Genomic DNA, 24,906 nt, shown 5'->3' on the forward strand with positions numbered 1-24,906 from the left:
GGATCGGCTTCCAGTGCGCTGGAGCAGCTAGAGATCTTTACGCCAGTGGACATTGCCGACTGTTGAAGGTGCCGAGCACGGATCTCTACTCCGCAGGACGCCGGGCGCTCGGATGCGCCGAATGATGCTATGGTCGTCTTCGCAGCCCCTCAACTCCGCGAATACGCCGAGATGGGCAACGATCTCAGCAGCTGTATGGACCGAATGCGCACGGATGACGCGCCGGTGAAAACAAGACATCTAGGCGATTCGGTAGGGACTCAGACGGGCGGTTACAGGGAGCGAAATGGGGCGCGCTCGACTCCCCCGACCTCTTAAAGCTGTTTTCGAGCCCACGCAGCACCACGGATCGTTTGTCGTCACCGAGGGGTCGTCTGGTTCGAAGGGTTGGGCAGCGAGACTCGAAATCGTCGATTTCGTCTGGTCGCGGCTCGGGCGCCGCGGCAGCCCGACACCGCGAAGGTTTTTGGCAGCCCCAGCTCCAGGGACGCGAGGAGGTTACCCCACGCCATCCCCGTGTCGACTCGTTCCATCGCCTCCAGCTGCGTCACGCCCCGGGCCGCCAAGGCCTCCTCACGGGCTGCCCCGCCCCCGCCCCCCGCCCCCGCACGCAGCCTCCATGACGCGCCGCGCGCACCGAATGTCGATCCCACGGCGCGGGGGAGCTTCGCCGGCGGGGGGCGGTGGCGGCCCCTGCCACACGCTGGGTTCCCGAGCCCCGTCCGCGAGTTTCTAAAAATCTCCCTTCGATGTCCAAACACGCTTTGGCACGTCCAAAAACCATGGTCCAAACAAGCTTTGGACGACCGCCAAACACGATGATGACGTTCACTTTGGATGTTGAATGTCCAAAACAACATCCAAAACATCACCCAAAAAAACTGAACCTCTCTAATAGTAGAAGATTCTCCCTACTTCAGTTGAATACACCATATTGCTAACTAGCGCCCGAGCCTGCGGAAGAGCTATGGCCGGGCTCGTCGAGAAGCCGGACCTCCAGAGCGGCAAGGAATCTTGTGTGCTGCTCGTCGCCCTGGGGTCTTTAGGCGACGCCCTGCCCCTCGTCGCCCTCGCCGACGCGCTCTGCGGGCTGCTGGCGCGCGTGCGCGTCGTCGTGAGCGCCGAGACCTACGCGCGCTCGCACAGATCCTGGATAACGACACGAGCCTTGAGCGCGTGTCGGCGCTGTCGCCGGCGACGGGCGTCTCCGGGGGTGTCGCGGACGGCGGCGACGCCGCGGCGCGCGCGTGCGCCGCGAGTGCGGAGCTCGAGCTCATCTACGAGGCCGCGCTGCTACTCAAACGACCGGCTGATTTCCCCGACAGCTATCGCACGTGACGGGGCAGGTGGCGATGACCTCATCCACATCCACGACGCCGGCGAACTGGCCGTTTTTGGCGTCTTCGCAGGTGTCGTGCCCGCCCGTCGCCAAGATGAAGGCTATATCCGCGCATCCAAAGCCGAACCACGTGGCATCGGGATCGTCCACGCACGCAACGGTCGGCGCGGGGGGCACGTGCGGAGTCGGTACCAAAGTGGGCGCTCGGGTGGACGTCGGCGCCGCCGACGACGTCGGTTGGCTCGACGGGTTCATCAAGCACCCCTTTTCGTCGCGTCCGTCGCCGCCCGCCAATTCTTCGAGACAGCACGTGACGACCCCGGCTCCAACCAGGCCGTCGAAGGCCTCGGGGAGATCCGGCGTCTCCCCGTCGCAGCACTTGTTCGCGTAGAGGTGAACTTCTTCGAGCTCGGAGGCGTTTAGGAGACTCGGGGGGAGCTCGGAGACGGAATTGACCTCGAGCCAGAGGCCCTGGAGCGGGTTAGCCACGGGGGTGTTATCGTAGCGTCTTTTGCGCCCGACGCCCTCCGGGAGATCTAGAAGCTGATTGCCCGCGAGCTTGAGCTTCTCGATGGATCTCGCGTACGCGATGTCCTCGCTGATCGTACGAATCGAATTGTACTGCAAGTCCAACTTTCTGAGATATTCTAGCTCACCGATGGCCTCGGAAACCGTCTCGATCCTGTTGTACGCGAGGTCTAGCTCCATCGTCGCGGAACTCGATTCGTTGACGCGAGGTCCGAAGGTGGTCGGCAGCGACGTTATTTTGTTGTTTCTCAGGAAAATGGTCGTAACAGCGCGCTGCGCTGGATTGAATCTAGCGTCTTCTTCGGTCGATGTAAAAAGGATGTTTCTCATCACTTTATTGCTCTCGTCGTAATCGAATTCGACTTCTCGCACGCGGAACCCAAAATATTCGCACGCCTTTTGACTGGTAAGCATCGGCGGGTATTCGGAAAGCTTGTTATTTTCAGACCTGAGTACGATGAGCGCCGCGCTAAAACTGGCGGGGAGCGTCTTGAGCTTGTTGTCGGAGACGTGGAGGTGGTAGAGTCTGTGCCATTTCGCGAGGCCCCACGTTTCCGGCAGCGCCTTGAGAGAGTTCCCCCGAACACTGATGTACATGGGGCAATTCCAGTCCTCCGTACCAACCTGTTCCGACCGTAGCTCGGGCAGCACCTTGAGATTGTTGTAATCCAGGAACAACGTGATCGACGGGTATCGGGTCCATCCGAGGGCTCCGGCCGCGCTCGTGCCGGGACCGACATCCACGAGCTCGTTATATGCCAGATCAAGATCATCGAGGCTGATGAGATCTCCCATGCAATCCGGCAAACCGTCGAGGAGGTTGCGCCGGAGCTTGAGCGTTTCCAGCTCCGCGAGCGCGCAGACGGCCGACGTCAACCTTCCGTCGATGAGATTGCGGGATAAATCCAGGGTTTTCAAAGATGTCAGCTTGTCGAGCCATTCTGGCTGGTCAGGAATCTGATTCATCGACAAGTCGAGGTCCAAGAGCTTTGTGAGTGGTCCCAAGTCGGGAACGGCGGTCAGGTCGTTCCCCGTCGCGTGGAGCTTCAAGAGGTCGGTCAATTTGAGCAGGCTATCCGGGAGCTCCTGCAAATGGTTCCCGCTCACGTCGAGGCTTTCCAAGTGCCTCAAATCCCCGAGGGAATCGGGCAGGACCGCCAGCTCGTTCTCCGGCGCTGCGAGCGATTCGAGCAGAACGAAGCGCTCGACCAAGTCGCCCACGTCCCGCACGCGCGAGCCCGTGAGATCCAGTTCGCGCGTGTTATAGAATCGACTCGTGAGGTATTGGGGCACTTCATCCCAGTTGCGATGGCGGCTCTGGAGCGTGCTCTGGGCGCAGACGACCGTCCCCCAGAGCGTGTAAATCGCGTCGCTGTACAGGCTCGCGCCGATACCCTGCTCTCTCCAAATCTGAGCCTCCCACAACCGGCAAATGCCACGAACACCGATTTTGCACTCCTGACAATCCCCTCCTCTTTCCATATTGGCGCCCTCGGCGCAACCGAATTCGCTCGTCGAACCTTCGTGCCCTTTGGGGAACGTCCAGTCGAAGGCAATCGTCTTGCAGATATCGCTGACGAGTTCATATCCGTCATCTCTTTCGGAGGCCGATGCAACGAGCGCCGCCACCGCGATACCCGTGGCGAGGCTGAGGACCCATACGACGCCGAGGGCAAAAATGCTCCTGCGCGACGTGATGGATGCTTCCTGCTTGCCTCCGGAGTCGGCGGTCGAGCTGGCGACCTCGTTGCGTATGTCGGAGGTGCCACCGTTCGCGGCCTCGACCCGAGGGACGTCCGCGGTCTCCGCGTCGGTAATCTGCGAAGCCGCGTCCGTAGTGTCGATATCTGGCTCGAGGGTAGACGGCTCCGGGACGCTAGCGTTCTCCACGCTGCGCTCCAACACGTCACTCTTGCTTGAGGACAGGTTTGTTACCTTACTCGAGTCATCTTTGCGTGGGATCGCGTCAAACGGTGGCTTGGCCGCGTCGGGCTCGGGTGCCGTCTCCATGTCATCCTTGCTCGAAGGCGCATCGAACAGCGGCCTGTCCGTGTCGGGTTCAGGTGCGTTCTCCTTGCTTTCTTTGTACGAAACCAGAGGGTTCGCCGCGTCAGGCTCAGGTTCGCCCCCCCGATTAGCCGCACCGCGCTCGGGAGCGACTGTTTCATCCTTGCTCGAGGACTCGAGACGGCCCGATTCCTCGTCGTTTGCGTCGGGAGACGACGGAGCGCCGGCGGCGATTTTCGCGAGGTGATTCCGGCGGTACGCGACGCCCTCTTTCGCCCCAACCGGGAAATGGAGCAAGAAAGGGATGAACGGGAAGACGTCGAGAAAGATGTCGGCCACGGAGTTGGACACGAGGATCGGCGGCAGATGATCTCCGAGGACTCTCGCGTTCCTCGCGCTTTCCATGTGCGCCACGGAGAGGGCCCAGAACGCGTACGAGAGCTCGAGAACCGCGTCGAGGATCACCTGCCTGAGCGAAAATCGACGGAACACGAGCAGCGACGCGGTCAAGCAGCAGTTGATTACGAGAAGCCATACCTACGGCCAGTTCCATTTATATCGCGCGCGTTTAGAAAACGCCGCGCCGCGCCAGGATCACAATTGCCAGCCCTTCATCCCCTCGCATCGCGGCGTTGGCTACGATAACATGGTACTCTTCCGAGTCTCGGCCGCGCATCCAGAGCTCGATGGGGTCCAGGCCGCTCCAGCGCACAACCTGGTACGTCTGTACGGCGATTTCGAGAATCTCGAAAACGATGATCAACGTGACAATCGAGCGCTTGCTTAGAAAGACCATGACGACGACAATTCCACTCGCAGCGATGCCGAGGATCCCCGAGGGGCCGGACCCCCGACCGGCGAAGGCCGACAAGCCGACTACCGCGACGAGCGTTCCAAACTCTACCGCATTTGGACCGATTACCTCCAGGCTCTTGACGAACACCGTGCGACACATGGCGTCGCATTGGAGTTTCTTAATCTTGGCCCGCTTGAGGCCATAGAAACGCTTCCAACCCCACGTCATCTGCCAAACGATGCCCAAGCTCCAGAAGCCCAGCGCGAAGTAGAGCGCGGCGGCGACCAGGACTGCCGCATGCTCGTGATCGTACGCGAGCCAACGGCCCTGATATCGGTAGTTATCCGAATGCAAATAGTCGTAGTCGGAGTTCGGCATGTTCTTGTCCGCCCCGAGCGGGAGGTATCCGGCCCACATGTCCGTGTACGCGTCCACTCCGGCCGATTTCCACGAGGGCATGATCTTGTCCCGCCACCGAGACCTGCGTCGGATCTCACCGAGGCGGCGAGAATTGACGCCGCAAGCAAACCTGCGGTTCCTGCTCAAAAGGTAAAGCGCGATCGCGTTCGCGGCGAGGCTGAACAGGATCGCGGCGACACCTAGGAAGACGAGAGGAAAGAGGACGCCCACGGGCCCGAGTGACTCATAGAATTTCTCAATGTGTAACTCCTGCTTAACCTCGTCGACGTGCCCACCATCATGCGCATCAATAGCCCTCGACGGGATTTCTGCAGAGGGACCCTCACCCTCGACTCGATACTTTTTGCTGCGCTTGCTCATCTCGTTCAATCGATGTCCCGGTTTGCCGCAAGCTCCGGCGAATCAGGACGTGCGGCAGTCTGTGCCCGCAGCTTTAGCTGTGCTCCACGACTCGTCTAAAATTGCGTACGTACCACAAACAACCTTGTTTACGTACGCAAGCATTTACGTACCACAAACAACCTTAACCACTGTCATGCTGATCTGAGATGAGTGCTCTGAGAATGGGGTGAGGTAGTGGTGGTGGTGGTGGGGGTGGTACCCCTGGGGCCGCTGGAGACCACTCGAATCCACCGGAAATATGCTTGTTCGGGCTCTATCGACCAGTTTTGATCTCGAGCTTGAGCAAACTGGTGGTTTCAAGTTTGACGCTCGATCATGTCTGTGGTGTCTGTCTGGTTAGCGTCACAGCGACGTGCCAGATAGCACCAGGCTCAGCGAGGTTGCACAGTCGCCGGACAGTGCACCTGCTGGATAGTAGTTTGACTGATGTCACAGCGACGTTAGGAAGCTAGTAAACTATCCTAACTTTCTACTCGCGGCGGCTGCGGGCTTCAGTGGCGATGCGCGACAAGCAGTGTCAATCACCGGATTCGCTGATGTTCCGGCTCTAATGTTCCGGTAGAGGTCTCGCGGATGTTCCGGCTTCCGGCTCTCCCGGGCCCCTCGGTCGCGTGTTCCGGTTCGCGTCCTCCGGTCGTGTTCCGGCGTGTTCCGGCGTGTTCCGGTGTTCCGGTAGATTTCCGGTCGGATTTGCCTTCTCAACTGCCCGTTCACGGCACGCTTAGTGCGCGTCATGAGACAGGGACTTCGGACCTGGGCGTCGAGCACCAGCCCCCAGGGGCCTGGGCATCAGGCCAGGCAAATTACGCACGGCGCCCTACCTAGGGCACAAAAACCAAATTACCCTGAGGCGAGGCACAGGTCGTCGTCAGTGCACAACAGGTGCGCCAAATTTATCTAGAGTAGTAGCAGCATCGTCGCCGCCGCCGCCGCCGCCGCCGCCGCCGCCGCCGCCGCCGACGACGACGACGACGACGACGACGACGACGACGACGACGCGCGCGTGGGTATTCGAACCTACAACCGGACAGAAAACAGCACAGGGGAGGTCAATATCGTTCGATGTGTCAAACTGTAACGGCAATATATACGGGGCTGCCAAAATCGAATCGGGACGCGCACACCGCAGCCGCAGAGATCGAATCCGACAGCACGAACTCCTCAGACATGTTCCGGCGCGCGCCGCGCGCGTGCGCCGGCAGGAGGCTGTGTTCCGGAGCGCGCGACTCCGGGCGCTCCCGGCCGTTCCGGCGTACCGGCGCAGCCCCCAGACGCTGTTCCGGCGACGCACGCCCTCGAAATTTAGCGGAACACGGTTCCGGAACACAAAACCTCAACTTCGCATGTTTCCCGCGGTCGTCGGCGCCCCTTTATTGGCGATCCTTTAAGTTCGGCGCGAGCCCGTACTTCCCGAACTGGGGTGCCCCTTCATACTCGGTCATCTTCCCCGCGCGCGCAGCTCCTGAAAAAATCCGGAGATTGACACTGGCGACAAGTACGCCCGCTGGATGTCGTTCTGGCCCCTCATGTCGCTCGGCGGGCTTGACTTGAGGCTAGCTCGGCCCCATCGAGGCCGTTTTGCGGTACCCTAAACGTTTTTTTAATGGGGCGGCGCCCCATTTGCGAATCAAAAAGGGTACCGAGCCCCCGGCCAAGTCTCTATTTTCTAGGATTTTTTGAAGATAACGATGAGTGCGGGCTGCGCTTCGCAGAGCATAGGCGAGTCGCCTTTTTCGGCGCGCAATGCGGGTGTCTCGGGGCATACGATCGTCCCTGCTTCCTCCGCTGGAGACCGCGTGCTGGCATGTCGATGAATGGTCGAATCGCCGGCAAACTTTGTGGGATTGGTTGTGTGATCATGGGCCACAAAGGGAGGGCGTTTATGTACGGGAACGGCGGCCGAGGCCCGGGGTAAGTTCTTCCCAACCGCTGGATGCCCCGCTGGACGCGAGGGGGTCGCGGCTTCGAATCTCCCTTCCGCGAAGCGGCGCGGACGGCGCGGACGGCGGACGGCGCGGACGCGGCACGGGGTCACTTTTTTTTGTTCCAACGAGTGATCTCACGGATGAAATAAGATCTCCGATGCTGGGAGAGGTCGACAGAGAGATACGACCCCGACTCCGCGGACAACGAGGCCGGGCGCTGCGCACCGTGGCCCGAGTGCGTGACCGCGCCGCAGGAGCCATCCGAGTTTCCCGACGCTCTGCGTTCCTGTTAGCCCCGCCCCGGCCCCTACGGCCCTAAAGGAGCGGTCTGCGCCGGCTCGGGGTCGCTCTGGTGCCGTTTGGAGTCTAGCCTGGCGTACTTGTCGTGCTTCGCCACTTCCGAGTCACGGATGACCCGCGCGCGCGCGACGCCTTCGCAGTGGTGCTGCGGAGTTTGACTGCAGAGATATTTAGCGGGGACTTGCCTCGATTAGCCAGGAAAGTAGCGCCCAGAGGAGAGAGAGAGAATGAGCTGTTATTTATTATTGCAGCTCAGTCGATACTCGCTACTTACCTCTCCGTTCAAGAAAAATAAAATGTTTGGGGAATACGGACATTGTAGGAGCCCTAGACGCGCCGAGGAGGTACCGAACGACACCCCCAGTCTACCACGCGTCCGTCAGGATGCCCAGGCGCGCGCGGAGGGCCGCGTAGGAGGGGTGGACGTGGACGCGGTGGGCACCGCCGCCGCCCTTGCCCTCGGTAGGACAAGCTCCGTTGTTGCGGAGCATCTCCGCGGCCACATCGCGGCGCATCTCAAAGGCCCGGAGGACTTTCACGGTGGGCATCTTGTCCCAGGCCTTGTCACACGTCTCGACGAGGGCGTCGACCTGGTGGCGCGTCTCCTTGCGCATGTTGTCGACCTCGAGCTGGACGGCCTGCCAGATGGTCAGGTCCAAAATGTTCGTCATCGGCGAGTTGCCCGGCTGCTGCACCAACTCGACGTTGTAGTCGCGGTCCATCATCTCCTTGAGAGCCGTGAAGACCTTGACGCCGCGCGCCATGCCGTGCCCGCCCGCCGAGTCGATCTGCAGCTTCACGCGCCGGTTCGGGAAGCCGAGCTCCGCGTAACGCGCGCGGATCGCCCGGCCGCAATCCCGCATCACGCGTTCGAAGTACGCGGCATTCATCGTGGCCGGCACGCGGTAGACGTCGCCCTTGGCGTGGTTCTTCGACTTCCGCTTCGCCGTCTTCTCCTCCGAGATCCACTGGAAGTCGATGTGCATGGGCTCGCCCGTGGGCCCGACGCCCGTGCAGCCGGAAAACATGACCTTGGTGCCATGAGTGCGAGAGGCCTCGTTCGTGACGGCAGTCTCCCGCGGCACGTCGCCCCGCTTGACCTTGCGCTTCCGCCGGCGCGAGTGCACGTAGAACCACTTCTCATCCTGGTGGAACTCGTCCGTGAAGGGCACGCAGTCGTCGCCGTCGGACTGGTTCGAGATGTCCTGGGCCATCTTCACGCGGTCCTCGAGGTTCTTCTCCGACGCCTTGGGGCGCACCTTCTCGGCCAGGCAGCGGTAGCCGAGCTCCTCCGTCGCGTAGTTGTGGAGCGTGGACACCGGCATGTCCAACGCGTCCGCCGCCTGCTTGAACGTCGTGAACTCGTCCTCGTCAAACACGGCCTCGATCTGTTCCCCGACCTCGGCCGAGAAGCTGGAGGACCGACCGCATCGCTGCCGCTTCCGCCGCGCGTCGTTGGTCCGAATCTCCTCGTCGTACCGCTTCACGCGCGACGCCGCACCGCTGTCGCGCATGTCAAACGCTCGCGCCGTCTGAGCCGCCGCGCCGCGCGTGTCCGCGCCGCCACGACGTTGAAACTCCCGCGAGACTCGAGCTTTGAAGGGCGTGTCGACGTCCGAAGACCCTGAGAGGCGGCCCATTGCGCTGCAGAAGTTGCCGAAGCTGAGCTCTATCGCGTCGATGTACCGGGCTTCGGGGGGCCGCCCGGGGCAAAATTGCATTTACGGCAGTACAATATGTTTCCGGTAACGAGTTAGTGAGTTTAGACCACCTATCATCATCCAGCTAAATAAAACTGCTGGTTGTGGTGGTCCTCTCCCAGCTCGCCGCTTCCCCGGGGTCCGGGGTGGCGCGGCTTATATTTTTTTTTGGTCATATGGTTTCTCCTAACATCCAAGAGTTGGGTTTGAGTGATAAGCAGCTGGAGCATTATATGAAGGAGGTGGGTGAGATGGCCGTGGGTATTTTGGATGGCAAGCCTTTCGACTCACCCATCCATATGGGCATACTCCTGACTTGTATGTTTGAAATTCTACCCTATGATGACTCTGATAAATCAGAGTTTTCTGAGGAGAGGCTTCACAGTTATTTGAGCGGACTCAATGACGAGATAATCGAGGAGAAACGCAAAAAGGAGCCCCCTGAACTCGGGTCAGCGTATGACATCCTGCTGCAGCTTCAGCAGTCTGTGGGCCAGATGGCTGGACAATTGGACGAGATTTCTCGCAAAGTCCAACGGCATGATGAAATTCTTAATAGCCGTGGGGCCACTGGCCAGAGCCAAAGCCGGGTTAAAGACCGGAGTTTTGAATGCCCTGATCCCAAATATACATCCTTGCAAATTTGCTTGGGGGGGGACGGGGAGCCGGCATTAGACCGGAGTATAGTTTTCACACCTTTGGATCGAATTTTTGATCAGGTCATGGGCCTTGCCTTCCTGAAGGGCGATGAGTTACGTCCGGAGATGAGATCTTTCCAGGATTTGATAAAACTTGGAAATGATAATATTCTCCAAAACTTGATAATTACACCTGGGGGAACAGAAGACCGTCGGTTTCCCTCCATCGTTAGCGAGGGTGGGCTTCAGTTTAGACCACCGGAGCGGGGTTCAATATGTTATATAGAACCCGAATTTGAAGAATTCAGTTCCTTTGATCATGCAAGGCACATGTCAGAGAATGTGTCCATTTTTCTTAATAGTCTCCAGGAGGTTTCGATAGTGAACGGGCGATTGGTGCGTGGGGCTGAGAATAGCGGTAGCATTCTGCGAGGGCACTGCGCTTACTTAAGGGCTGCCGCCTACCTCAAAGCACAGGTGGTTCCAGCCTCTAGCGAGGATAGCTTTGGGTTGGAGGAACACTTGCAAAAGGCGACAACTGCGAGGTCTGATGAGCAAGCAGCGCAGGAGACCTTGAGAGATGATTCGGCTGAGTCGCAGCCACGTAGACCAGAGGACCCTGTGCTCCTGGCATCGCCCGAGACCACTGGGCAAGCTGGGCAATTGCCCAGACGCCCGCATGTGCTGTGCGATTTTGGTTCTGCTCCTAAGACTGGCCGGCAACCTATGGCCGCAACAGCCGTACTACTGGAGCAGAACCTGCAGTTGCGCCCTGCACCCGCTCCGAGAAGGAGCTCCAGGATTGAGAGTCTACCGCCTCAAAACTTTAAGGAGCCAGATGGTCGGAAAAACCCAGGCGTCGGCGGGGCAGATCACGTCCCTCCTGCAGGTCCACCCGCTCCGCGTGGACAACAGACTAACGCTGTTAGACTGGTTGAGTCCTTGGAAAGGCTAGGAGACGCCTCTGCCGGAATAACAGCTGCAGCGAACAGTCAAGTGGAGAAGCTTATGGGCGGAATTACGAAGCGGAGCGGCAGCAAGTCTCTGTCCGACCCGCTGATGATAAGTAGGTTTGAAGAGCTGAGAGTTTGCATGCTGACCTATTGCGGCAACAATAGTCGCATTTCCATAGCTGCGAACGCCGGTTCGAACCGTTTTGGGGTTATCCACAACTTGTGGGATGACGTCACGAGTTTGAACCTTACAGTCAAACCAAAACTGACACAGAGACTGTTGTTTGCAGCAGCCACAGGTAGTTTTGACCTGTGCCCGCCGGGAGCTTTCTTTAGGCTTGCGTCAGTAAGGGAGCAGGCGGAGTTTTCTGCATCAAGAAGCATAACCGAGTTTGATGAGCCCAAGGAGAAGTTGAAGACATGTATGTCATTCTCCAGTGCATCCGTCTCCAGTTGAGTGCCCCTGGCATTCCCATTCGGCTGCTCAAGGTGGACATCTCTGCCGCTTTTCGCCGCCTCTGGTTGGATGTGGAGTCGAGTCGGGGAGTGAGCACCTTCTTACCTTCAGGGGACACTGGCATGTCAACCGGATTATTGGTTTGCTACCTAGCCCTCACCTTTGGATCAGTTTACTCACCTGCGTCTACCAGGCCGCTTTGCCAGAGCTTGATGTAGTACTTGCCCGCGCGGCTCACCTGCTTGTCGTCGGCCGAGTACTGGCCGATCCAGCCGGGCTGCGCGCCCGGCGCCGCGCTCGCCGACGCCGTCGCGGGCATGCGAAGGGTGGTGTTCTGGAACTCGATGGACATGGCGCAGGTCGTGAGCGGGTGCAAGAACGCGAGGACGTGCAAGGCGGCGGCGCAGAGCATGGGCACCGACGGCGACGACGTCTGTGGTTTTCTCGCTTCGGCGCGCTTCGCGCATTCGGGTGCGAGGCTGAGATACCTGACTTTGGCCAGGGATAACCACTCGCGTCGTCGCGCGCGCGACGGGCCGCCGTGCGAATTTCAATCGACGCGCCCTGGCGCCGGCCCGGGTGTCGCTTTATGCCCCCAGGTCGACGCAGCGACGTTGGGTCTATGTTTCACAAACAGCGACGATCTTCGTTCGCGCCGCGCGCGCGCGGGGTCGTCGAGCCACTCTTCGAGAGGAAGCCGGGCTCCGTTCGCGGATCTTAGACCACTCGACGACGCGTCTCGTCGCGCTTCGAGTTCGTTCCTATGGCGGCTCGCCCCCCGGCGGCGACTGAAATTCGCCCGTAACGACGTCGGTGCATGCTGAATCTCGCTTGTAATCGGCAAGATGCTACTGACTGCCTCGCGAGCTACGTGTGAACGCTGAAGCAGATCAAGGTGACGGGCTTGCACAATTCTTTACTGTCGATGCGCCCGAACAAGGCAGCACTGCCGGTAGTTCACGCGCCAACTCTGACTTATCACGCAGGGAATTGTGGTATTGCCGTCAGCCGTTTTTCGGTTTTCGTGCAATGATAAGGGCGCTGATCTCGTGCGTTTTCCATACCGAGACTTTTCCTCCACCACCGCTTGCATCGGGATCCTTGTGTCATTTGGGATGACCCTTGTGTTTGCTGTTGGAGTTCGGATCGCATAGCAATGGTGTGATCATCCTTGCAAGCATGATGAGTATCATGATGCGCGACACGTGGGATTATTTTTGACTTGCGAGAAGCAAATAATGGATGCTCAATTCTCAATACTGGTTTTGCCATAGCCCCGACGATAGCGCTCCTCGCCCCCGGTGCCCAGAGACGCAACGACTCCTCGTGGGATCTTGCTTTCTGCCCAGAACTAGAAGAAGCCGCGGACGTGTATTCGAAGCACGAGGCCGTTGTGGTATGCCGCGCCCGGAACGAAGGCGGGGCGAGCAGTGTGACCTATCTGTGTCTGCGAACGGCGGGAGGTTTATACGGGGACAAGCTCAAGTCACGGTATTTGTCTCGAACAAAGCCAACGTCTACTTACACCGAGGACGACATGGGCACAAACGAGGGGACATTTCGCGTGGTCGCGAGCAAGGATGATACTATCTTGTGCCTGTGCCTTACCCAGCTTACATCCAGAGCAGCCCTGACTTCAGTCGTTCACGTCGCATGTCAAGGTGGGACGTGAGTCATTCTTCACATCTCAGGCGCTACTCGTGAACCACAAACTTATTCTAGCGAAATGAGTCTGCCAAGTGACATTCCGTGCATCGCAGCGATGTTCTCCTCTTGTCGTGTATGGATAAACGTGCTTGAGTATGTTCAGCGAGCCTCGCGCATCGTATTATCATCAGTCGGAGCTGTTTATGAGACTTTCCCCAGTCAAAGCGGAGCATATAGCGTTGCAGATGCGTTTGAAGTCTCCGCAACACACCTTGTTCGCACAACCAAGTCCGATGAATGCGCCTCGGGGCTCAATTTTGACGAGAGTGATCATCCGTGCGGTGCAATCGCGAAATCCCTCGTGCAAACTCGCGCGGTGCTCACAAATGCAGCAGCCGCCTTGTGTATGCAACAAATGAGCGTCAGCAGTGTTAATTCATGTCCAGCTAGGGACAATACAATCACCTTGACTTGGTCTAGCTCTGGAGCAGCAGTTATGGAGCTCTTCGACGGTCCAACACTCAACGCTTTGACACCGCAGCTTATCGACAACTTGGCATCATCATTGAGGTCTGCGTTTGCTTCGAGGTCTGTGCGAGCGTCCGTGCTGCAAGCTGCTGGGCCGCATTTCTGGATATGACCGGGGAGGCATGGTACTCCCATCGTGGTGGATCAAGGCTATCGGTACTTGCGGGTTTGGGTCTCCGCTTGATCAAATTCGGAACGCATCGGTTTGGTCAATCTCTGTACTGCATGGATCGTCCATCGGCGGTGGATTTTTGTTGGGCTTGGCTGCTGACCATCGGGTGGCCACCATAGATGCCTCGTTTCGGTTGGGCGTGGCCCCCTACGGCCTAAGTCCGGTAGTGATGGCAACCGAGGTGTTACCTTGAATACTCGGGCCTCATCTCTCGATAGGAACATATGTCGAGGACCTCTTATTTTCCCCAAGATCCGCTGTTACGTCAGGGCTCGTACATGGAACAAAGTCCAGCGTGCATAAGCGTCGTCCTGGTCGCCCCGCCGCCGCGCGTCGCTCGGCGGCGACGACCGCCCCAAACCACAACCGGTGTTTTCGAACACCACCCTAGGCCGACGAGGTAGGCGTCCGCGGCCTCCTGGAGCGCGAGGACGGCGGAGCCCTGGAAGCGGAGGTCCGTCTTGAAGTCCTGGGCGATCTCGCGGACGAGGCGCTGGAAGGGGAGCTTGCGCACGAGGAGCTCCGTCGACTTCTGGTAGCGGCGGATCTCGCGGAGCGCGACGGTGCCCGGGCGGTAGCGGTGGGGCTTCTTGACGCCGCCCGTGGCCGGGGCGGACTTGCGCGCCGCCTTGGTGGCGAGCTGCTTGCGGGGGGCCTTGCCTCCCGTGGACTTGCGTGCGGTCTGTTTCGTGCGGGCCATGGTGTTGTTTGGTGTTTGGAGCAGACTCTGAAAAGCTCGAGGCCGCCGCCGGAGCGGACCTCGTGATCTCGTTTTTGATTGGTCGAATTTCTTCAGGCTTTTATTTCGAACTCCAAGTTAGCTGCCTGAAGATTTTCAGCCAATCAGAATCGAGATCACGAGGTCCGCTCCGGCGGCCGCCTCGCGAGATCGACGGCCTCCCAGTTTTGCTAAACACAAGCAATCAACACATCTACATCATGTCTGGATGCGGAAAGGGAGGCAAGGGACTCGGCAAGGGCGGCGCCAAGCGCCACCGCAAGGTGTTGCGCGACAACATCCAGGGCATCACGAAGCCCGCGATCCGCCGCGTGGCTCGCCGCGGCGGCGTCAAGCGCATCAGCGGCCTCATCTACGAGGAGACCCGCGGTGTCCTCAAGGTCTTCCTCGAGAACGTCATCCGCGACTCCGTCACGTACACGGAGCACGCCCGCCGCAAGACGGTCACGGCCATGGACGTCGTCTACCCGCTCAAGCGCCAGGGCCGCACGCTCTACGGCTTCGGCGGGTAAATCTTCCCGCTGAGCCCGGGCGCCTCGACACCAAGACCAATACCCGCCGGGCCGCCCACTCACACAACCACACCGGTGTTTTCGAACACCACCCTTTTGGAGGAAGACTTTCGCGGGCCGCGGCCGGCGCTTTGGGCATTCGCTCGCGGCGCGCCTCGCGCTTCGCGCTCGTTCGATCGGCGGGGTTGCGCTGCTCGTGGGGTTTGAAAGTCGGGTGCGTTAAGAACTAAGCCATAGCGCGCACTAAGCCATAGGGCGCTGGTAGGAGGGCTAGGAGGGCAGGGGGACTAGTCCTCCGACTCCGACTCGCTGCTGTCGTCCGTGTGGTCGGGCTCGGAGTCGGGGTCGGGGTCGCGGGCGCTGCGCCAGAACTGGGCGATGTGCCAAAAGACCTCCTTCGGGAGCGCGGCGGGCGCGTTGCGCGCGCTGCGGAGGGACGCGCGGCGCTCAGTCTCGTACGGGAAGAGGCGCGCCAGCAGGCCCGGCTGCGCCACGGCGCGGCCCCACCCCGGCGGCGCCACGGCGCGGCCCCGCTCGCAAAGGATGCGGAGCATGAGCAGCTGGACGCGCGGGGCGCGAGCGTAGAACGGCCAGCCGCCCGCCGCGCGGACCGCGGCGAGGAGGTCGGCCGTGGCCGTGTGGCCCAAGCGTAGCGCGTAGGCCTGGGGGTCTTCGCCGTAGTTGTTGCGCACGTCGATCGACGCGCCGCGGCTCAGGAGCAGCTTCAACATGTTGGTGTGTTCGTCAAAGGCGGCATTGTGGAGCGCGGTGTTTCCGTAGTTATTGCGCACGTCGACTCGCGCGTCCGCGTCGAGCAGGAGGACCGCTGCATCTAAATGGCCTTGCAAAGCGGCGTCGTGCAGTGGTGTCCAACCAAGACTCGGCAGGCCCACGTTGACGTCGGCGCCCTGCTCGAGGAGCCACGTGATGGCCTCGCACCAGCCCCTGCTCGCTGCGTGATAAAGGAGGGTCATTCCATTTGCACGGTTTTCGATGCGCACGCTGTCGCGGTCGATCGTCACACGAACGAGCGTGTCAAGGCCGCGACCGGAGTCAACTTGGCGCTGCGCCTCCTCGAGGAACGAGCGTTCGTCCATCTCGAGGGCCTTTGACCTGCGACGTCCCCGGGGCTGCTGCGCGGCAAACAAATGAACACGTTGAACCCCTCAGGTTGAGGGGGGGAATTGGCCAAATTGGCCGGATTGGCTGCGTTGGCTGAATCCCATTGGCCACGTTCAACCGCGATTGGCCGTGCGTCCGATGAGCTTCGTCCGATCGTCCGATCTGGCCGATCGTCCGATCGTCCGACCGCTGGCCGACATGAGTCGCGAGCTCTGCGTCAGTCACGGTGTAATGCGAGGACTGCCAGCAGAGAGCGCCGGGTACGGGGGGTAAAATTTTAAAAAAATATATTGGGGTTTCGGGGAGGTGCCGGGCGAGTCCCTTCGGGCCCCCGGCGAAGCCCTGTAGCCTACTTTGGGGGGTCGGTCGGTCGGTCGGTCGGTCGGTCGGTCGGTCGTCGTCGTCGTCGTCGTCGCCGCCGCCGCCGCCGCCGCCGCCGCCGCCGCCGCCGCCGCGTGGGGGTGATTCGAACCCGAGTCAGCCGTAGGGCGACCGCACAGAGGTGATATGTTGCCCCATGTCCTTCCTGTCACGGCGTATAAACCCGGAGCTGCAAAAATCGGGGGACGCGCGCCGCATTCGCAGTGATCGATGTCTGCAGAACGGCGGCAGTCCGCGGATAGGAAGTTCTGGTTCATCGGCGCCGAGGTCTTGGGCGGGCGGGAGGGCGGCGTTGGCCGCTTCCATGGAATCCACGCGCTCCGGGCCGTCGCCGCTCGCGAGCGGGCTGCCCCAGACGCTGCCCAACGTCGCGAGATCGTAGCCAATGGATGACTTTTACGTCCAATGGCCGGGGGTCGCGTCCAATGGCCTCGGGTTCGTCCAATGGCCTCGTCCCTGTCCGATCGCGGTTGGCTCTTCGTCCGATCGTCCGATCGCGGTTGGCTGCCGTCCGACGGCGTTCGTCCGACGCGGCCAATCCGGCCAATTTGGCCAACGGCGTTCGTCCGACGCGGCCAATCCGGCGGCCAATTTGGCCAATTCCCCCCCTCAATTTCGACCGAGTGGAGGTCGTGGCCGAGCAGCCCCTCCAGCTGCCGATTGGCCAGAGCGGGTGGTTCACAGGCTTCGTTGACCCTATGTTGCAGCTGTTTTGACCACTCATTTTGAGCAGGTCGCGACTCAGGGGTAGTTAGTTAGTACTACTAGTAGTACATGCTGTCTGAGGGTAGTCTACCGCCTACCTCTTGACACAGCCCCCCGGGGGTCGAGCCGGGCTGATCTTCGATTCACAGACGGCCCCCAACGGACCAAGGGGCTGCTCTTGACACACCGGCCTTCGTGGACCCGCTTCCACTGGGCCCAGAACCCAAAGGCGTAGGCCCCGGGGGAGGAGGGGCAGCGCCATGCAAAATGCGACGAGGACGACGCCGAGGCCCTGGAGCAGGTCCATGGCCGGTTGGGGGACATCAGCACCATCAACGCAGCTTATGCTAAAGATACCGGAGGCTCCTCGCTCCCATCCAGCAGGTCAACCAAACAAGGATTACAAACCACCAGGGCTACCTAGCACCGGCTCAAACGACCAGCTGGTTTTCCCGACAGCTATCGCACGTGACGGGGCAGGTGGCGATGACCTCATCCACATCCACGACGCTGGCGAACTGGCCGTTTTTGGCGTCTTCGCAGGTGTCGTGCCCGCCCGTCGCCAAGATGAAGTCCATGTCCGCGCATCCAAAGCCGAACCACGTGGCATCGGGATCGTCCACGCACGCGACGGTCGGCGCGGGAGGCACGTACGGAGTCGGTACCAAAGTGGGCGCTCGGGTGGACGTCGGCGCCGCCGACGACGTCGGTTGGCTCGACGGGTTCATCAAGCACCCCTTTTCGTCGCGTCCGTCGCCGCCCGCCAATTCTTCGAGACAGCACGTGACGACCCCAGCTCCAACCAGACCGTCGAAGGCCTCGGGGAGATCCGGCGTCTCCCCGTCGCAGCACTTGTTCGCGTAGAGGTGAACTTCTTCGAGCTCGGAGGCGTTTAGGAGACTCGGAGGGAGCTCGGAGACGGAATTGACCTCGAGCCAGAGGCCCTGGAGCGGGTTAGCCACGGGGGTGTTATCGTAGCGCCTTTTGCGCCCTACGCCCTCCGGGAGATCTAGAAGCTGATTGCTCGCGAGCTTGAGCTTCTCGATGGATCTCGCGTACGTGATGTCCTCGCTGATCGTACGAATCGAATTGTACTGCAAGTCCAACTTTCTAAGATGTTCCAGCTCACCGATGGCCTCGGAAACTGTCTCGATCCTGTTGTACGCGAGGTCCAGCTCCATCGTCGCGGAACTCGATTCGTTGACGCGAGGTCCGAAGGTGGTCGGCAGCGACGTTATTTTGTTGTTTCTCAGGAAAATATTCGTAACAGCGCGGTGCGCCGGATTGAATGTGGCGTCTTCTTCGGTCGATGTAAGAAGGATGTTTCTGATAACGTTATTGCTTTCGTCGTAATCAAATTCGACTTCGCGCATGCGGAACCCAAAATACTCGCCTTTTGACTGGTAAGCATCGGCGGGTATTCGGAAAGTTTGTTATTTTCAGATCTGAGTTCGATGAGCGCCGCGCTAAAATTGGCGGGGAGCGTCTTGAGCTTGTTGTCGGAGACGTGGAGGTGGTAGAGTCTGTGCCATTTCGCGAGGCCCCACGTTTCCGGCAGCGCCTTGAGAGAGTTCCCCCGAACACTGATGTACATGGGGCAATTCCAGTCCTCCGTACCAACCTGTTCCGACCGTAGCTCGGGCAGCACCTTGAGATTGTTGTAATCCAGGAACAACGTGATCGACGGGTATCGGGTCCATCCGAGCGCTCCGGCCGCGCTCGTGCCGGGACCGACATCCACGAGCTCGTTATATGCCAGATCAAGATCATCGAGGCTGATGAGATCTCCCATACAATCCGGCAACCCGTCGAGGAGGTTGCGCCGGAGCTTGAGCGTTTCCAGCTCCGCGAGCGCGCAGACGGCCGACGTCAACCTTCCGTCGATGAGATTGCGGGATAAATCCAGGGTTTTCAAAGATGTCAGCTTGTCGAGCCATTCTGGCTGGTCATGAATCTGATTCATCGACAAGTCGAGGTCCAAGAGCTTTGTGAGTGGTCCCAAGTCGGGAACGGCGGTCAGGTCGTTCCCCGTCGCGTGGAGCTTCAAGAGGTCGGTCAATTTGAGCAGGCTATCCGGGAGCTCCTGCAAATGGTTCCCGCTCACGTCGAGCCTTTCCAAGTGCCTCAAATCCCCGAGGGAATCGGGCAGGACCACCAGCTCGTTCTCCGGCGCTGCGAGCGATTCGAGCAGAACGAAGCGCTTGACCAAGTCGGCCACGTCCCGCACGCGCGAGCCCGTGAGATCCAGTTCGCGCGTGTTATAGAAGCGACTCGTGAGGTATTGGGGCACTTCATCCCAGTTGCGATGGCGGCTCTGGAGCGTGCTCTGGGCGCAGACGACCGTCCCCCAGAGCGTGTGAATCGCGTCGCTGTGCAGGCTCGCGCCGATACCCTGCTCTCTCCAAATCTGAGCCTCCCACAACCGGCAAATGCCACGAACACCGATTTTGCACTCCTGACAATCCCCTCCTCTTTCTATGTTGGCGCCCTCGGCGCAACCGAATTGGCTCGTCGAACCTTCGTGCCCTTTGGGGAACGTCCAGTCGAAGGCAATCGTCTTGCAGATATCGCTGACGAGTTCATATCCGTCATCTCTTTCGGAGGCCGATGCAACGAGCGCCGTCACCGCGATACCCGTGGCGAGGCTGAGGACCCATACGACGCTGAGGGCAAAAATGCTCCTGTGCGACGTGATGGATGCTTCCTGCTTGCCTCCGAAGTCGGCGGTCGAGCTGGCGACCTCGTTGCGTATGTCGGAGGTGCCACCGTTCGCGGCCTCGACCCGAGGGACGTCCGCGGTCTCCGCGTCGGTAATCTGCGAAGTGACGTCCGGTACGACCGTAGTGTCGATATCTGGCTCGGGGGTAGACGGCTCCAGGACGCTAGCATTCTCCACGCTGCGCTCCAACACGTCACTCTTGCTTGAGGACAGGTTTGTTGCCTTACTCGAGTCATCTTTGCTTGGGATCGCGTCAAACGGTGGCTTGGCCGCGTCGGGCTCGGGTGCCGTCTCCATGTCATCCTTGCTCGAAGGCGCATCGAACAGCGGCCTGTCCGTGTCGGGTTCAGGTGCGTTCTCCTTGCTTTCTTTGTACGAAACCAGAGGGTTCGCCGCGTCAGGCTCCCGTTTGACCCCCCGATTAGCCGCACCGCGCTCGGGAGCGACTGCTTCCTCCTTGCTCGAGGACTCGAGACAGCCTGATTCCTCGTCGTTTGCGTCGGGAGACGACGGAGCGCCGGCGGCGATTTTCGCGAGGTGATTCTGGCGGTACGCGACGCCCTCTTTCGCCCCGACCGGGAAATGGAGCAAGAAAGGGATGAACGGGAAGACGTCGAGAAAGATGTCGGCCACGGAGTTGGACACGAGGATCGGCGGCAGATGATCTCCGAGGACTCTCGCGTTCCTCGCGCTTTCCATGTGCGCCACGGAGAGGGCCCAGAACGCGTACGCGAGCTCGAGAACCGCGTCGAGGATCACCTGCCTGAGCGAAAATCGACGGAACACGAGCAGCGACGCGGTCAAGCAGCAGTTGATTACGAGAAGCCATACCTACGGCCAGTTTTCTTTCAAAACGCTCGTGTGGTCAGAAAACGCCGCGCCGCGCCAGGATCACGATTGCGAGCCCTTCATCCCCTCGCATCGCGGCGTTGGCTACGATGACATGGTACTCTTCCGAGTCCCGGCCGCGCATCCAGAGCTCGATGGGGTCCAGGCCGCTCCAGCGCACAACCTGGTACGTCTGTACGGCGATTTCGAGAATCTCGAAGACGATGATCAACGTGATAATCGAGCGCTTGCTTAGGAAGACCATGACGACGACGATTCCACTCGCAGCGATGCCGAGGATCCCCGAGGGGCCGGACCCCCGACCGGCGAAGGCCGACAAGCCGACTACCGCGACGAGCGTTCCAAACTCTACCGCATTTGGACCGATTACCTCCAGGCCCTTGACGAACACTGTGCGACACATGGCGTCGCATTGGAGCTTCTTAATTTTTGCCCGCTTGAGGCCATAGAAACGCTTCCAACCCCGCGTCATCTGCCAAACGATGCCCAAGCTCCAGAAGCCCAGCGCAAAGTAGAGCGCGGCGGCGACCAGGACTGCCGCATGCTCGTGATCGTACGCGAGCCAACGGCCCTGATATCGGTAGTTATCCGAATGCAAATAGTCGTTGAAAGTTGGATTCTGGAATTCTTGGCAATGACGTACACTCCACTAATTATACGGCGTAGGCCCGCCTCGCCAGTAAGCGCCCCACCGTCGACTTGGTTTCATCCCATCCACAAAAAGAGGAACAGCGGTTGTTCGAGGGAGTTGCACTCGTGTACACTAGCAGGACACACAGTATTTCAATCGCCCCTCCCGGCAGCAAACAAATACCTGCAGAGACGTGGCAAGCCCGGCAAGCGGTCGAGATTCTACCGCATGGCAAACAAATTATCAAGGGGGTCCCAGACCCACCCGATATTGCGCTCCCGGTGCCATCTTCGGTGACTAACTCTATATGATCTCCTCCGAGTGAGCGCGCCCGAGCTTCACAAAAAGAAATCGCACGGACCGCAATGGCAAGTCTTGAAGGGACTCGAAGGGTGCCTCGTACAATAACTCATTCAAAACCGCAGCCACCGCGGGCGCCTTACAAGGAGCTCCCGCCAAGATCCTTCAGCCGTCCCCGTCGCTACGTCATCTAAGCGAGCGTTAAGCTCTTCCTCCGGAGGTCGCACGTACTCCGGAAATAATGACCTCTGCGATCCTGAAACGACAGTCGCGATTGCTGTGTCTCCCATGTTCACCATTCAAAATCTCAAGGCGACACACAATTGCCACAAACACCATGATCTGCTGAGAGCTATTTGAAATAATGCCACTTTGATCAAGGGAGGTGTGTCTTATGAGGACTACCACCGAGAATGCCTAGTAGAAACTCAAGGATAGCACGGCACTCTGCGGAACTACCTGCTTTTCGCCGTCACTATCGCTCGAATCATCCTCATATGCCACTTTCGCTTTTTCGGTTTCTTTTCGGGGGATTTGCGTTTTATCACAATCTCGTCCTCAGATGACGAGGATCGTCTAAACCCCATCGTCGAATCCGAATAAGTCTGGAAATGTAATCAAGAATGTTCACGTCTTTGTGCTTGGTACCGTCTAGCGATTGAGGTAGGTGCGTATACCGGAAACATATAGTACTGCCGTAAGGCAATTTTTCAAGCCCAACCACCACCCTCCTTTGGCACAGGAGCAGCAAGCCCACCTCACGCTGGCGGAGGTGGCTGCGCCCTCCAAGCGCGGTCCGTTGGCCTCCATTCCTGGCATTTACAATCAATCGAGCTCTGCTTCCCCTTGGGGGGGGGGACACACCTTGAGCGCGTGTCGGCGCTGTCGCCGGCGACGGGCGTCTCCGGGAGTGTCGCGGACGGCGGCGACGCCGCGGCGCGCGCGTGCGCCGCGGGTGCGAAGCTCGAGCTCATCTACGAGGCCGCGCTGCTACTCATGCGGGGCGTGCCCCTCGTCTGCCGCTTCCTGGGCTTCAACGCGCACGGCGCCCACGCCTTCCACGTCGCCGAGGCCGTCCACGCGACGCCCGTGCTCTGCGCGCCAACCGTCGATCCGGCCGGCGACGAGCGGTCCGGCTGGGCCGCGGGGCTCGCGGCGCCCTGGTACGCGCCCTGGCGGCGCACGAAGCGCGTTTGGCGCGGCGGCGAGGGCCGAGCGCATTTGGGCGATGTCGACGTCGACGCCGCGGTCCGCGCGACGCGGCGGCTGCGAGGCGTGGCCCCGGCGCTCGGCGCCGCGGTCTACGGCGGCGGCGCGCCCGCGGTCTCGAAGCGCCACGCGGCGGGCAGCTGGGAATGGGCCACGGCCCGCGGCGAGGAGTCGGTGCTCGTGTTTAGTGGGTACTGGCGGCCGCGCGACCTCCGATTCCACCACTCGCGCGTCCCCGGCGCGCTCCTGTGGGGCGCCGGCGAGCGGCGAGTACTCGTCTGCTTCGGGTCCGCGCCGCTCGCGTCTCCAGACGCGGACGAGGCGTGGCTGTTTCGCGTCGTTCGAAGCGCCGTCGCGCAGGCAGGTTTTCGATCGTTCTTCCACGGCGGGCCGAGGCCTGACGGCGACGGCGTCGACTGGTGCCCGGGAACCGACTTCATCGACCACGACCTCGTCCTGGGAAGCTGCGACGCCCTGATCTCTCACGGTGGCGCGGACGCGGTCCACGCGGCCGCGGTGCGCGGCGTCGGCCACGTCGTCGTCTCGGTCGACGCGGACCAGGGACGCTGGGGCGGTGCCGTCGCGGATCTGGGGATCGGTCGCCACGTGGCCGGCCTCGCAGACCGGTTCGAGGGCGCCGTCGACGAGCTCGCGGAGGCACTTGTGGAGGCGGCGGCAACGACCGCGGCGCGGCGGCGCGCGCCGCTCGCGGGCCTCGAGGCACCGTCCGCGACGCTCGGGCTGCCCCTCGACCCGGCTTTAGCGGCGGCCTGCACCATGCTTTTCGACGGCAAGACGGCGACGACGCTCTGCTCCTACGCCGCGGAGCGCGCGCGGCGAAAGCGCGCCTGGCTCGACCGCAAGGCGGCCGCGGGCCTTTACCTGAGCCGCCGCATGCCCTCTGGCACGTCCCTCGAGGTCGCCGCGTTCTGCGCCTTCTTGTTCGTGCCCCGGGCGACCTACGGCGGCCCGCGGCCCGGCGCGTTTTTTTGCGGATTGGGGTACTACCCAGACCCCTTATTGATACATTCGGAGTAACTAGGAAGCTGTAGTTTATTAGCTCCCTAACGTCGCCATGACGTCAGTCAAACTACTATCCAGCAGGTGCACTGTCCGGCGACTGTGCAACCTCGCTGTCTAACCTCGCTGAGCCTGGTGCTCTCTGGCACGTCGCTGTGACGCTAACCAGACAGACACCACAGACACAGAAGAGCGCTGTGCTCCCTGTCCCTGCTGGGCAGTCACTCCTTCAGTTCGCTGTCTATAGGACTTGAAACTGGATTAGAATGAATTAAGGAAGGGAAGGGAAACTAGCAGGATGCGCAGTAGGAGCGCAGTGGGGTAAGGTGCACCGTGACCGTCAGTGACTGCAACATCAAGCAGTTCACTGAAGATGAAGGTAGAAATCTCTCTGTCTCTCTCAGGCTACTCCCCCTGGATTGAAACTCCGTGTAGACCCCAAACGATAACAGACTTCAACTTCATCGTAAGTGATGTCGATTAAGTCAATGATGCGAATAGGGGTCGAGTATCTGCTAAGTATTCTTCAAAGAATCTTCCTTAAACCAACCCCGACTACTAACCAGCACCGACACCGCCACACACACCGACGTACCAAGAAAATAACAAGAGAACAAGGGAAGTAAGAAGATGTCCATAAGAAATTGCAAATAGCTAGGAGAGCAGCGGGCCACTAAGCTATTGCAATTCCTCCACAACTAGAGAAAACTCTCCAAACTTCTCTCTAAGCACCTCCTGGCGACGTGGTCATTTTCGGCCAGACCCCCCTCGGGAATTCTTTTTTAGGGAAATGGAGGTTCGTAAACCACGCCGTGCTTATTTCGCGAAATCGCCAACACGGCATTCACGACCGCGTATTCCTCTCGTAGGATCGCAGACAGAGCGCGAAGTGAGGCGTCGGAGATGT

General features: G+C 60.3%; 7 protein-coding genes across 7 annotated transcripts; 2 read left to right on the plus strand and 5 right to left on the minus strand.

Moving 5' to 3' along the window:
• Positions 1-1,846: 1,846 nt before the first annotated feature.
• Positions 1,847-3,001, minus strand: AURANDRAFT_13086 (hypothetical protein; the record flags this gene model as incomplete). Its single annotated transcript, XM_009043543.1, has 3 exons — positions 1,847-2,145; positions 2,272-2,431; positions 2,606-3,001. Coding segments are annotated over 3 exons (855 nt in total), but the record flags the coding sequence as incomplete, so codon positions are not given.
• A 5,081-nt stretch (positions 3,002-8,082) lies between these two features.
• Positions 8,083-9,231, minus strand: AURANDRAFT_67948 (hypothetical protein; the record flags this gene model as incomplete). Its single annotated transcript, XM_009043542.1, has 1 exon — positions 8,083-9,231. The coding sequence occupies one exon, from the start codon at positions 9,229-9,231 to the stop codon at positions 8,083-8,085; it is 1,149 nt and encodes a 382-aa protein (XP_009041790.1).
• A 4,846-nt stretch (positions 9,232-14,077) lies between these two features.
• Positions 14,078-14,512, minus strand: AURANDRAFT_33922 (hypothetical protein; the record flags this gene model as incomplete). The annotated part of the gene is made up of 1 exon (XM_009043541.1): positions 14,078-14,512. One exon carries the CDS (start codon positions 14,510-14,512, stop codon positions 14,078-14,080), a length of 435 nt encoding a protein of 144 aa, XP_009041789.1.
• Positions 14,513-14,730: 218 nt separating this feature from the next.
• Positions 14,731-15,298, plus strand: AURANDRAFT_60359 (nucleosome core particle; the record flags this gene model as incomplete). Its single annotated transcript, XM_009043531.1, has 1 exon — positions 14,731-15,298. The coding sequence occupies one exon, from the start codon at positions 14,752-14,754 to the stop codon at positions 15,061-15,063; it is 312 nt and encodes a 103-aa protein (XP_009041779.1).
• Positions 15,299-15,746: 448 nt separating this feature from the next.
• AURANDRAFT_14925 (hypothetical protein) lies at positions 15,747-16,106 on the minus strand (the record flags this gene model as incomplete). Its single annotated transcript, XM_009043540.1, has 1 exon — positions 15,747-16,106. A coding segment is annotated over one exon (360 nt), but the record flags the coding sequence as incomplete, so codon positions are not given.
• A 2,972-nt stretch (positions 16,107-19,078) lies between these two features.
• AURANDRAFT_5980 (hypothetical protein) lies at positions 19,079-19,564 on the minus strand (the record flags this gene model as incomplete). Its single annotated transcript, XM_009043539.1, has 1 exon — positions 19,079-19,564. A coding segment is annotated over one exon (486 nt), but the record flags the coding sequence as incomplete, so codon positions are not given.
• Positions 19,565-22,766: 3,202 nt separating this feature from the next.
• AURANDRAFT_67951 (hypothetical protein) lies at positions 22,767-24,017 on the plus strand (the record flags this gene model as incomplete). Its single annotated transcript, XM_009043532.1, has 1 exon — positions 22,767-24,017. The coding sequence occupies one exon, from the start codon at positions 22,767-22,769 to the stop codon at positions 24,015-24,017; it is 1,251 nt and encodes a 416-aa protein (XP_009041780.1).
• Between the last annotated feature and the right edge of the window lie 889 nt (positions 24,018-24,906).

This window comes from Aureococcus anophagefferens, assembly GCF_000186865.1.
Source record: "Aureococcus anophagefferens unplaced genomic scaffold AURANscaffold_57, whole genome shotgun sequence".
Lineage (NCBI taxonomy): Eukaryota > Pelagophyceae > Pelagomonadales > Pelagomonadaceae > Aureococcus > Aureococcus anophagefferens.